The sequence below is a fragment of the Phaseolus vulgaris genome, chromosome 6 (assembly GCF_051622355.1).
Source record: "Phaseolus vulgaris cultivar YP4 chromosome 6, ASM5162235v1, whole genome shotgun sequence".
NCBI classification, from domain to species: Eukaryota; Viridiplantae; Streptophyta; class Magnoliopsida; order Fabales; family Fabaceae; genus Phaseolus; species Phaseolus vulgaris.
This window is the reverse complement of record NC_143503.1, coordinates 110,500-123,273: the sequence shown is the minus strand read 5'-3', so window position 1 is coordinate 123,273 and position 12,774 is coordinate 110,500. Positions and strand designations below refer to the sequence as shown.

The window sequence follows — 12,774 nt, the reverse complement described above, 5'->3', positions numbered from 1 at the left end:
TGTAATATCTATAATAGTTACCTGTAATTGATTTTATTACAAACCTATTGCGTCTCAGAATATATCAATTAATAAACAATATATAATTAAATATTAAATATCATAATATTGAAATAAAAAAATATTATTAAAAAATCATAAAATTATATGGATAAATTAAATATATATTAAAAGATGCATACTACACTACCTACTTAATGTATATTTATATTAGAAAGTGCAGATAGGATATAAATATATGTACATTCTCATATATTATTTGTAGTTAATAATTAAAGATACAATAAATCAATTTAATACATATATTATAAAAATCAATTACGCTACCTATAAATATAAATATTAATATATATATATATATATATATTTGTAGATTATTGTCATGATGTAATATCTATTATAAAATAAATATTTGGATAAATTAAATATATATTAGAAAGGTGTATACTACACTACCTACTTAATGTATATTTATATTAGAAAGTGCAGATAGGATATAAATACAAGTACATTCTCATATATTATTTGTATAAAACAAAATAATATATTATAAAAGCAAATAGGATATAAAAATAATATGAAATAAATTTTGATAAACTATTACTATTTATCATTATTAGTTTATAACTCATTAAATGATGTGATTCAGCAGGATGACATAATGTCTGAGATTTCCTCCTTTGTATAAAAAAAATGTAAATATGACATGATGACATATTCTTTAATTTATCATAAATTTAGTTATATATATATATTAAATATTATATAAATTTATCCTGTAATATTTTAATTTTATTAAATTTATATGTATTTATATTTTCAAAATATATTATTACGTAATCACATTTTTATAGTATATGACTATAATTTAATAAATATATTATGATAGTTAAGATATTAAGATATAGATATAAAATTAAAACTGATGAGTAATTTGAAAGGTCTGTTGTATAATTGTTTTTTGTACATATGTTGATATGTAAAAAATACAAATATAAATAAATTTATAATAAATTAAAATAATATAATATAAAATATATTTTATTTACACATATATAAAATAAAATAAAAAATAAAAAAACATAAAATTTAGCCCTGGTATATTATTATTAAAATATAATTCATATTACGTTTTAACAGTAATGTATGAAAAACAATTAAAAAGGAATTATGAATGTGATTGACAAAAAATATATTAAAATATTTTTTATGAGTAGAAAGAGGGAAACAGTGGCGCGGTCGTTTTGGTTGCTCTTGAGAATATGAGTAGTTGCAGAATGGAGAAATACACAACCTTGAATCCAACAACACCAGAAACCCTTTTCCAGGGTTACTTCCTTTTTCCTTTTTCAAAACTAAATTTTGGGTTCTGGCTATTTAACATTACATGCTTTCTATCTGATATATTGATTGAATGCGTGATTTTGGGTTCTGGGTATTCAATATTAAATGATTTTAGCTTATAGTAATTTCTTATGTCAAGTTAAATTTTACATATTAACTACTCTGTCATGCCTGACTTGCAGAAACCTCTCATTTTGGCTCTCTCCAATCCTACCTCACAGTCTGAAGAGGCTTACCAGTGGAGTGAGTTAAAGAAACTGATCATCACATATTTCCCTAGACCTAGTTAAGCATTCTTTGATGCAAATTGTGCTTAACACTCTTACATTTTTTCCCAGACTTTGGTTTGTCTTTAGTTATAGCAGGAGAATTTTAGGAGAATGGAGTGCGTTTTAGCGCTGCCTGCCCAGAAAGAAGGACATGTGATTGAAGTAAGTGGGAAGATTAAAGAAGAAAGGGGAATTGGAAGTTACAAAAGCAGTAACGAGAGGAAGAAGACATCTAAAATGCATAAAAAAGTTCCAAACTTTAATAAGAACGACTATGGGAAGAAGGGAGTAAGTGACCTTAATTAATACGATACCTTCTTTTGTAATGCTAAATAAAAAGGAACAACTTTTGTTTATCTGAAAACGGCTATGGAATGGGGGAGACTTCTTAAAAAATGTGTTTTTCCCCCTCTTTTTCCTTACTTTTATGAAGGCACGTGAAAAATTTATGCAGGTCAATTGGGAAGAGAATGGAGATGAGATTGCAGTTGAAAAGATCACATCCAAAAGGGATATAAAAAGGCTGAAGAAGCATGTGCACGAGCCTCAAGGAGATGACCAGAAGAAGGTTGATACTGGATTCTGTTGTTATGGCAATGAAGGGAAGGGTGACGAAACTGTGAGTGGAAGGATCAAATCAAAACATAAGAGAAGGTCAAAGAACCATGAGCCTCTTGGTGCCTCTGAGCGGAAGGTTGATGCTGAATCCTGTAGTTATGGCAGTGAAGAGAATGGACATGAAATTGCAACTGAAAAGATCGAATCGGAAATGAAGAGAATGTCCAAGAAGCGTGAGCCTCATCAAGGTGACAACGAGCAGAAGATTGGTCCTGATTTGTGTTCTTGTAGTTGTGACATTCGTTTTGTTGGAGATAAGCTGCTGTCAGATGGAAAGATTAAATCCAAGCAAAAGAAGAAGAAAACAGTTGAAGATGAGCAGCAGGAGAACGGTGATGACACTGAAACCAGTAAATTCATACTCAAGAGACGTGAACCACAGTATGACAACAGGGAGAAGATTGATCCAGAATTGTTCTGTTCTGTCCGTGACATTGGATTTGTTGAAGATACACTGCTGGTAGATGGAAAGATTAAATCCAAGGACAAGAAGAAGAAGAAAGTGGTTGACCATAAGCTGCAAGAGGATGACTTTGCCATTGGATTTGTTGAAGATAAGTTGTTGGTAGATGGAAAAATTAAATCCAAGGAAAAGAGGAAGAAGAAATTGGTTGACAATAAGCTGCAGAAGAATGGTGGTAATACCGAAACTAGTAACTTCCTACTTAGAAAGCACGAGCCTGAAGGTGACAACAGGAAGAAGATTGATCCTGATTCTTGTTTTTATGGCTTTGACATTGGATTTGTTGAGGATAATTTGCTGGTAGATGGAAAGATTAAATCCAAGGAAAAGAATAAGAAGAGAAAAGCTGTGAAGGATAAGGTGAAGGAGAATGGTGATGATGCTGAAACCAGTAAATTCATACTCAAGAAGCGTGAGCCTCAAGGTGTCAATAAGGAGAAGATTGATCCTGAATTGTGCTGTTATGGCTGTGACATTGGATTTCTTGAAGATAAGTTGCTGGTAGACAGAGAGGTAAACTCCAAGGTAAAGAAGAATAGAGCAGGCGAGGAGGAGCTGAGGGAGAATGGGGATGATGCTGAAACCAGTGAATTCATACTCAAGAAGCGTGAGCCTCAGTATGACAACAGGGAGAAGATTGATACGGAATTATGCTGTGATGGCTGTGACATTGGATTTGTTGAAGATAAGCTGGTGGTAGACGGAAATATTGAATCCAAGGACAAGAAGAAGAAGAAAGTGGTCGACCATAAGTTGCAGGAGGATGACTTTGCCGTTGGATTTGTTGAAGATAAGCTGTTGGTAGATGGAAAGATTAAATCCAAGGAAAAGAGGAAGAAGAAATTGGTTGACAATAAGCTGCAGAAGAATGGTGATGATACCGAAACCAGTAACTTCATGTTAATTAAACATGAGGCTCAAGGTGACAACATGGAGAAGATTGATCCTGATTCGTGTTTTTATTGCTTTGACATTGGATTTGTTGAAGATAATTTGCTGGTAGATGGAAAGATTAAATCCAAGGAAAAGAATAAGAAGAAAAAAGTTGTCAAGGATAAGCTGAGGGAGAGTGGTGATGATGCTGAAACCAGTAAATCTGTACTCATGAAGCGTGAGTCTCAAGGTGGCATTAAGGAGAAGATTGATCCTGAATCGTGGTCTTATTGCTGTGACATTGGATTTATTGAAGATAACCTGCTGAAAGACGGAAAGATTAAATCCAAGAAAAAGAAGAAGAAGAAGAAAGGTGGTGATGATGAAACCAGTAAATACATACTCAAGAAGCGTGAGTGTCAGGGTGACATCAGGGAGAAGATTGATCCTGAGTTGTGCTGTTATGGCTGTGACATTGGATTTGTTGAAGATAAGTTGCTGGTAGATGAAAAGGTTAATTCAGTTGAGGAGGAGCTGGGGGAGAATAGTGATGGCGCTGCAACCAGTAAATTCAACCCCGAGAAAATGGGACCTGAAGTTCACAAACATACAGTTCCAGTTGGTGTTCAATATGTTTCACCATATTTTCATGATGATAGTGCAGAGAAGATTAATGCCAAATCGTTGGATAAGGAAAGCAAGTCTAATCCTATTGCATTACCTACTTCTGTAGAGTTGTTGGGGGATAAACTGGAGGAAGATGGTTGTGCTGTACAGATTGATCAGCTGGGACATGAAGGTTATGTTGATTCTGTTTATTTATCTGCTGCTTCTAGAGACTTCTTTGAGGATCAGCTGAAAGAAAATGGAAATGAATTCAAATCCATTGGTATTAAATCCGAGAAGAAAAAATCTAATAGCCAGAAAACTTTTTTTGAGAGTGACAATGCTAGAAAGGTTTCTCCTTACTTTCAGAATGACAATGTGAAGAAGACTGTTGAATTAGAAGCACCTAATAATGGTGATAATAACATTGTCGCTTCAATGGGTACTTGTGGATGCATGGTTCAAGACAAGGAGGAAGTGAATGAAGATAAATTTGCAATTGGAAAAAATAAATCCAAATGCATGGGAAGTTACGAGAAGCTTGAAATTGTTGAGCATGATCCAATTCAAAAAAATTCACCTTTCATTCAAAGTGACATTGAGAAGAAGGTTGATGCTGATTCATGTTGGTGTGAGATTGAATCCCTTGCTTCACCGGGTATTGGTAGAAGCTTCTTTGGAGATAAGATGCGGGCTGATAGAAATGAAATGGAAAATGGAACAACTAAATTCAAGAAGATCAAAGATTTCAGAAATAAGTTGCAAGAGAATGGAAATGATGCTGAAACTAGAAATGTTAAATTCATGAAGACAGAGTCTGTGATTCAGAAAAATACAGCCCTTTGTTTTGAATACGTTTCCCCTTTATTCCATAGTGACAGTGTGGAGAAGATTACAGGCAATTCGTTGAATATGAAAAGCAGTTCTGATTCCATTGCTTTACCCATCTATGGACATTCCATTGAGAATCAACTGGAGGGAAAACATGGGGTGGAGAAAATTAAAGAACGCGTACTTGATAGTTGTATTGACCCTCTTGTGTTTCCAGTTGCTTCTGGAGACTTTGTGGAATGGCATGAAAATGAAAATGAAATTGAAACCCTTAAAGTTGAATCCAAGAAAAAGAGAAAATCCAGTAATAAAAAAACTGCTGAGGAGCAGGGCAGGGTTCGGAAGGTTTCTCCTTTTTCTCAGAATGACAAGAAAACAGTCAATGTTGAAGCGCTTGATCATGAAAATGATTTTGATTCTATTGCCAACTCTGGTGATAAAATTGCAATTGAAAATTTTAAATTCCAAGGTAATAGAACATGTGCAAAGAACAAGATAGTGAAGCATGCTCAAAATCTAAAGGTTTCTCCTTTTCTTCAAAGTAACAATGGGAAGAAGGTTGATTATGGATCATGTTGTTATGACAGTGTGATTGGATTCAGTGCCTTATCAAGTACTGGTGGTGATTTCCATGAAGATAAGCTGCCAGAGGATGGAGATGTAATTGCAAATAATCTGCAAGTGAATGGAAATGACACTAATGCTTGTTATGTTAATTCCAAGAATATGAAATCCATGGCTCCAGAAAATGTAGTCCAAGTTGGTGTTAGATATGTTTCCCCTTATTTTCAGAATGACAGTGGGAAGAAGTTTAGTGTTCAACCACTGAAAAAGGAAATAAAGTCTGAATCCATGGGTTTACCTATCTTTGGAAATTTCATGGAGGATAAACTGATGGAAAATAATGGAGGGAAGAATGTTAAACAGCATGTTCATGCTGATTCTGTTGCGTTTAGTTCTGGAGATTTCTCTGAGGTTGAACCTCAAATAATTGGAAATGAAATTGAAACCATTAAAATTGAATCATTGAAGAGAAAATCCAACAGCACGAAAAGAGCCGAGGGGCATGCCAAGGTACGGAAGGTTTCTCCGTATTTTCAGAATTACAAGGAGAAGGCAGTTAATGTAAAAGTCCAAGGGCTTGAAAGTGACATTGATTCTGTACCTTTAATGGGTGCTTGTACTTTGGGAAATAAAATTCCAATTGAAATGTTTAAATATGAAAGCAAGAGAACATCTAATACGGAAGGGACAACTGAGCTTGCTCAAATTCAAAAGGTTTCTCCTTTCTTTCAAAGCAACAATGTGAAGAAGGTTGGTGCTGAATCATGTTGTACTGGCGGTATGCTCCTTGAACATAAGCTGCTAGGGGATGGAAATGTAATTGAAAATGGATTGATTAATATCAAGAAGAAAACAATTTCCAATAAACTGCAGGGGAATGGAAAAGATACCACTAGTAAAGTTAAACCCAAGAAGACAAAACCTCTAGTTCAGAAGAATGCTGCTCATGGTATTAGATATGTTTCCCCTTATTTTCATAATGATAGTGGGAAGATGAGCGTGAAATCAAAACCTCTAGTTCAGAAAAATGTTGCCCATGCTATTAGATATGTTTCCCCTTATTTTCATAATGATAGTGGGAAGAACATTGACGTGAAACCTTTGGATGAGGGAAGCAAGTTTGAATCTATTGCTTTACATGCCACTGAAAATTTCGTGGAGGATAAACCAGAGGAAAATAAATCTAGTTGCAGTGAAAAATCTATTGAAATTAAAAAAAATCTTTCTGCTTCTGAGAAGTGGGACGAGGCTTACAAAAGAAAAACTCCTGATATTACATGGAAGCCTCCCCGCTCTGCGACTGTTCTCATTCAAGAGGATCATGCTCATGACCCTTGGAGGGTGTTGGTCATTTGTATGCTTCTCAATCGGACTTCTGGTAGACAGGTATCAATTATTTGCATAATAATTTCACAGCATCTGTAATCTTACATTTTTTGCATAGTTTATTTTGCATTTTAGCCCTTTGTTTTACTCTTGGCCCAAAGCTGGCATCATATAATATGCTTTTAAGTCCATCTATTTGGAGGAACATAAATGTTTCCAGCTCTTGTATTTGTAGCTGTTATATGGCATCAGTGAGTTCATCTGTTTATCTGCAATAAAAGACACGGTAAAAAAAGGGCTATAGTTCTTGTTATTTCCTTTCTAAAATGATTTTATGTGGGGTTACTATTGCCATCTTTGAAATGAAAGATTAGACGTTAATGTTTTATCTCTTTGGTCTTAGGGAATTATATTTTATTCTCACTTGGTCTAAGAAAATTAGGGTTTATCTTGCGGTGAGTGGTAGAATTGTTGCTTCTAATAAAAGCCTGATGACTAATTTTATAGTGATAGTCATGTTAGTTCAAAGTTCTCAGCAATGCTAATCTCATTGAAATTAATATTTAGTTCTCCCCTGTCATCTTATTAGCGACTTGCTAGATTTGCACAAGTTTTGGTGACTTGTATATACCTATCACATGAAAGGAATATTTAAAATCTATTGATGCACAATATAGTATGGAGTTCTGTTGCATTATTTTTCCTCTTTGAAGTTAGCTAACATTCCATATTTATAATATGATTGTGTATAGTTAATGTTGAATTTGGGGACCCCAGTCAATCTGTTAAATCTCCTTGTAATCTGGCCTAATAAAATCTCAACACCCTTCTGCAATTATATGCTCGACAAGTAGCATATCATAACTTTCCCCAAGTGATTCTTTAGGCCTTTTTTACAGAGCCTCTTAATGCAGACACGTGGTTCTTGTTATTGCAATACGTAGATCATAATTCTTAGCTGAATAATATTGTGATTGTAGTTTTGGTGAGTCAGCCATTATTTTCTTCCTTAATATTTCCAATATCTTTGTATCTAAGTAAGAACAATTAAGCCTACATAGTCATCTTTCTTGAAAGAGGAGTGCTAACAACTCTCTCTAACACTCCTAATACACCCCACTATTTGATAAAATTTATTGGAAACTACAAAATTAGGAAATATTCATAAAATAAGCAGCAAGACCAAAATTGTAATTGCAATAAATTTTAGTTAATAGTAGAGATTGTGTTTAAAAGAGTGTGTACTATTTTCTTTATAAATTTACAAGGATTAGTTTTGTAAGTGAAAAGGTGATGCTAGGTTGTTAATAAGTTCTTCACTCTTCCTACCTTGTAGATTTGCTAACCGTGCTTGTATTCTATTCACCATTTCTTATGAGTGATGCCATGTTGCCTTGAATAAATAGGTGATCATTGAACAAATGAATGAAATCATCATTCAGGTGTCAAGTTCTTGACGTGTTTCAAAAGAGAAAAAATAGTTTATGGATCTGTGTATAGAGTATAGAGGAATATAGATGCCATCCTTTTCATATCTTGAGGGCCTTTTGCTTGATTGCTGTCAACGAAGAATTTTCAATATTATGGGGAAGACATTTGAATGGGAAATGTTCCATTTAATCTACGAGTTCTTTTAAGTCACATTTTTACTGTGTCAACTTTTAATTATTTACTCAATCAATTCTATTATATCCCAGTTTATTCTTCAAATTGGGTTTCATTTCAATCATAGAGGTGCTAGCGAATTACAGTCTTGCGTGTTTACTTTAGTATATCTCTTTCAGCTAAACTATGCAGTTTAGACCATGGCTTCTTCTGCCGGTTTTTTCTTGGAAATCTTTGTTTTAATTTCTTACCTACTCTAATCTTCAGAGTTTCCTCCTTTCCAAACTCATTCGAAGTCCTAAGCTTTCTTCCAGTGTTTTGTTTGGATGTCTACACGTAACAGGATTGTCACATATCACTTTCTGCAGATTTTAGGTACTTTTCTTCTGGTGAATACTTCAAGAGTGCTGGTCATGTATTCTTCCGATTCGTGTTTTAACATTGGTTGCTGAAATTGGATATTGAATCCATCAATTTAGTGTGTTTGGTTTGACATTTGCAGCCTTAGATCCACGTTTCTGAAGTGAAAAATGAAACTTATCCAAAGTAGCCTCAACTTGAATGTGGTTCATAAATCTGAGTTTGACTTGATCTAATGCGAAACCAAACATGCTGTCATTTATGGTATATATGGTGAATAGTGTCAATTAGGTAGGTAAGGTGACTGTTTGAGAATGTGTTAAATTAAGGAATCATGAAGCCTAGTCAATCCCTCTTGATGAAACCATTCCATATTTGTTATTCTACAATTAAAATTGTACCATTAGAACCGGTGGTTGGTTATTGGCAGAGTTGAACTTCTGCTTTTGTTGAAAACTCTAATGCATTTTGAAGTTTCCTTTCAATTAAGATGGGCAACTAGGTGTAGTTTAAATGTTGAAATTATATCTATATGTACTAATGGATTATTTTTGCAAAATGCAGACAAAAAATATTGTGTCAGACTTTTTCAAGTTATGCCCAGATGCAAAATCTTGCACAGAAGTTTCACGCGAGGAAATTGAAGAAACAATAAAGACATTAGGTTTTCAACACAAAAGAGCAAAAATGTTAAAGCGTCTCTCTGAGGAATACTTGGACGAAAGCTGGACTCACGTAACTCAATTGCATGGGGTTGGGAAGTAAGTCATCTTGTCTGCTATATATACTAATAATACATATTACCTTGATTGTGTCAAATTTTAGAAAAAAATTAGCAATAAGACAGTAATCAAGTAGTTCATAAATTATATATATCTTTACAAGGCCGGTTGACCCTATAAAACAACTGGTTAACTGAAATTCCTAGTCTAACTGATGATCTCCTCTATTGTCTCGGTTTTGGATTCGTTTGGTTCTCGACCTTGGAGCGGGGTACCTACAATGACACTCCATGCTCAAGTTAGTGTTATACAATGATGGATGTTCAAAATGAAAACGTTCAAAACACTCCATGCTCAAATTAGTGTTATACAATGATGAATGTTCAAAATAAAAACGTTCAGAAGTCCTTACCTTGGGGTACCTCCCTGTTTATACTCAATTTTTATGGGCTATATTTCTGAGGAAGGCCCAAGTACTCCTTAACTGTAGTTTCAAGTATGTTTTGGAGTAATGTAATGTTGTTGCTAACTGCGTTTAATTATTGGGAGGAGCATGCGTCATTAAGTATGTCGGGAGCGTGTTGTATGTTTATGTCATCTAGATATAGCGGCCTCGCTTGCGGAGGATGATTTCGACTTTATCAGTAAAATATACACTTTAAGAATTATATATTATGACTATCTTAATTAATATAAATTGAGTATTAAGTAATTTAGAATTATATAATTTTTGTAGTCATTTTCTTAGTGACAAGAACATTCAATCCATGGTGAGGTTGTATGAATGTGCCATAGTAGGTGTGTGTAACTTAAATTTGTGATTTGATCCCTTTCCGTGTGTGTGTATATATATATTTATGTGTGTCTTTTATTGGCTCTGTGTGTATATATATTTATGTCTTTTCTTGCCTCTGTTGTTGATGATACTCTGATTCTTTTTCAATCAGGTATGCAGCAGATGCATATGCTATATTTGTTACAGGGAAGTGGGATAGAGTGAGACCTACAGATCACATGTTGAACTATTATTGGGAATTCCTCCGTAGAATCTATCAAGCATGAATTGGAAAGACTTGGGATCATGGAATGGAATTTCTAATGTTGCTTTGTTTTTTTCTGTCTTCTTTTGGTATCAGTTAGAAGAGTGTTTTCCTTCTCTTTTTGGAACCACAAGTCTTAAGTTTCGAAATTGTAATGTTTTGAGGAAGAATGTTCTATACTGTTTCATTAAGTATGCCGGACAACATTTTGCATAGGATTTTTTTATTTTACAGATAATTACTTCTGTACATCACTTTCTCTTTTGGTTCAAGTTGTTTTTCATTTTAAATGTACAAAATTCTGTTTCTTAATCGTACTAAATCCTTATCTATGATAATTTTACACTACTATCTAATTCAATTCACTGTTGTAATGATTTTTAAGACATTTATTGCAAATGTCAGTAAAATTAAAATATATATATATATATATATATATATATATATATATAATATTGTCATTGGATGAATATGTAATATTATTTTACATTTTATTAATCTATTTTATCCCTTAAGCTTTCTACTGTCATTTTCAGTTAACCATAATTTTTCCATCAACCTCTGATATATTTTAAAACTCACTAGTTACCAAATCTTGTCATTTGTTGCTCTTGACTGTTTAAACTGCTGGCAATTAGTTATTTCACTTTTTCAATTCTGTTTTACTTTTCTATCCAAGTTCTGTTATTTGAATACCTTTTGGTACTTTATCCTTCTATTAGACAAATTCTCCCTGCACCTCCATTGCCTCCTTCCTGCACCTCCATATAATTTTGACATATCAAACACATCCTTGAGAATAATTTTTATTTTATTTTGAATATTAGTTTGTATATTATTATTTACAAATCGATTTATATAATCCAAACAAATCAGTTTGTATAATTTAGTATACAAGTCCGTCCGAATCAGTTTGAAACATTTGGATTGGGATATTCAAGTAAAAACTTTAAATTCTAGAATGCTAATCTGGTATGAAAATTTGGAGCTCTAGTGATTTTGTATCACATTTCCCATACAACCAATAGTTCTAGTGGTATATATATATTAGTCATTAAGACCTACCAAATATGAAATAATCAATTTTTTTGTTAGGAACAAATTTATAGACAAGTAGCCTTTCTCTCCCTTCCAAGCATAAACAAGTAGCATAACTAAATTTGTGTGCTGAAGCTTGGCCACTAAAAGCACTTCATTCTTAAATTTTGTGCCTCCTTTGCTGGATCCCCTTGACAACCTTTTGACTGCAATCATCTGTCTGGGGAGCCTAGTATGGTTTAGCATGTTTTGATTGAAATTTGATGTGTTTGAGTTATGGAAAATGTTGGTTGAAAAATCGATTATCTAATTGCTCCAGTGTACAACTGCCCAGGTGGCAAAGAAACTAATATTAAAATGTTGTGCGGGGCCAACTATTTTTTTTAAATGTTTAATATTTGGTTCAAATTTCCATTACGGTTAGGATTTACATTTACCCGAAGTCTCCCTTTTTCAATTTCTTCTTCCTTTGGTGTCGTGGTTCAGCAGTGCACTGTTCCCTCTTTGAATTTCTTCTTCACAAAGGTGTCGTGGTTCTCCAGTGCACTGTTCCCTCTTTTAGTTTTTTGTTGTATTGGTTTCGTGTCCCGTGGTTTCGTGGTGTTGTTCGTCGTCGTCGTCATTCGGTGTGAGCTTGGTGGACGCCCTCCATATCTTTTCACGGTGGTTAGGTGATAAAGGTAATATATTTTTTATTCAATGGATTATGAAGTGAAACATTGTTGTTGTGTGATTTTGATGATGTTGTGTGATTTTGATGTTGTTCTAGAGGGTTGACTAGGATTGTCATATTACAACATTTGTTAGAGTGACAATAGTATGGTTTGATGATTCAATTTTAGTTTGAGTTTCTTGAAGCTTTTCTTCCTTGAATGCTGAACTGTTGGTATTTTTTTTATTAGTAGACACACTGATATAAAATTGATAAATGTTTTTCACAGTGATGAAGTTAGAGCATATAAATTGTATGGTCTAATCGTTGAACAAACGAGTTTTGTATTTGTTGGTTTAGGGTTTAGTATGAATATATGGTTGGGGTGGTTAGAGTCCATCAAGTTATTGAGTGTGATTGTATAAGTTGGTAGACCATGAACATTTGCCATGTGCTCCATTTC

The 12,774-nt window shown here is 33.7% G+C and overlaps 1 protein-coding gene across 3 annotated transcripts; it reads left to right on the top strand.

The window, feature by feature from the left end:
* Positions 1 to 1,190: 1,190 nt before the first annotated feature.
* LOC150026025 (uncharacterized) lies at positions 1,191 to 10,953 on the top strand. Of its 3 annotated transcripts, none has more exons than XM_090303096.1 (6): positions 1,191 to 1,329; positions 1,527 to 1,587; positions 1,683 to 1,901; positions 2,068 to 6,954; positions 9,424 to 9,620; positions 10,529 to 10,953. In XM_090303096.1, exons 3-6 carry the CDS (start codon positions 1,725 to 1,727, stop codon positions 10,641 to 10,643), a joined length of 5,376 nt encoding a protein of 1,791 aa, XP_090159222.1. In that variant the 5' UTR covers positions 1,191 to 1,329; positions 1,527 to 1,587; positions 1,683 to 1,724; the 3' UTR covers positions 10,644 to 10,953. The 3 variants fall into 3 exon arrangements, with proteins under 3 accessions (XP_090159222.1, XP_090159223.1, XP_090159224.1); XM_090303098.1 differs by having other exon boundaries at positions 1,290 to 1,435; XM_090303097.1 differs by having other exon boundaries at positions 1,197 to 1,329; positions 1,527 to 1,901.
* Positions 10,954 to 12,774: the final 1,821 nt, after the last annotated feature.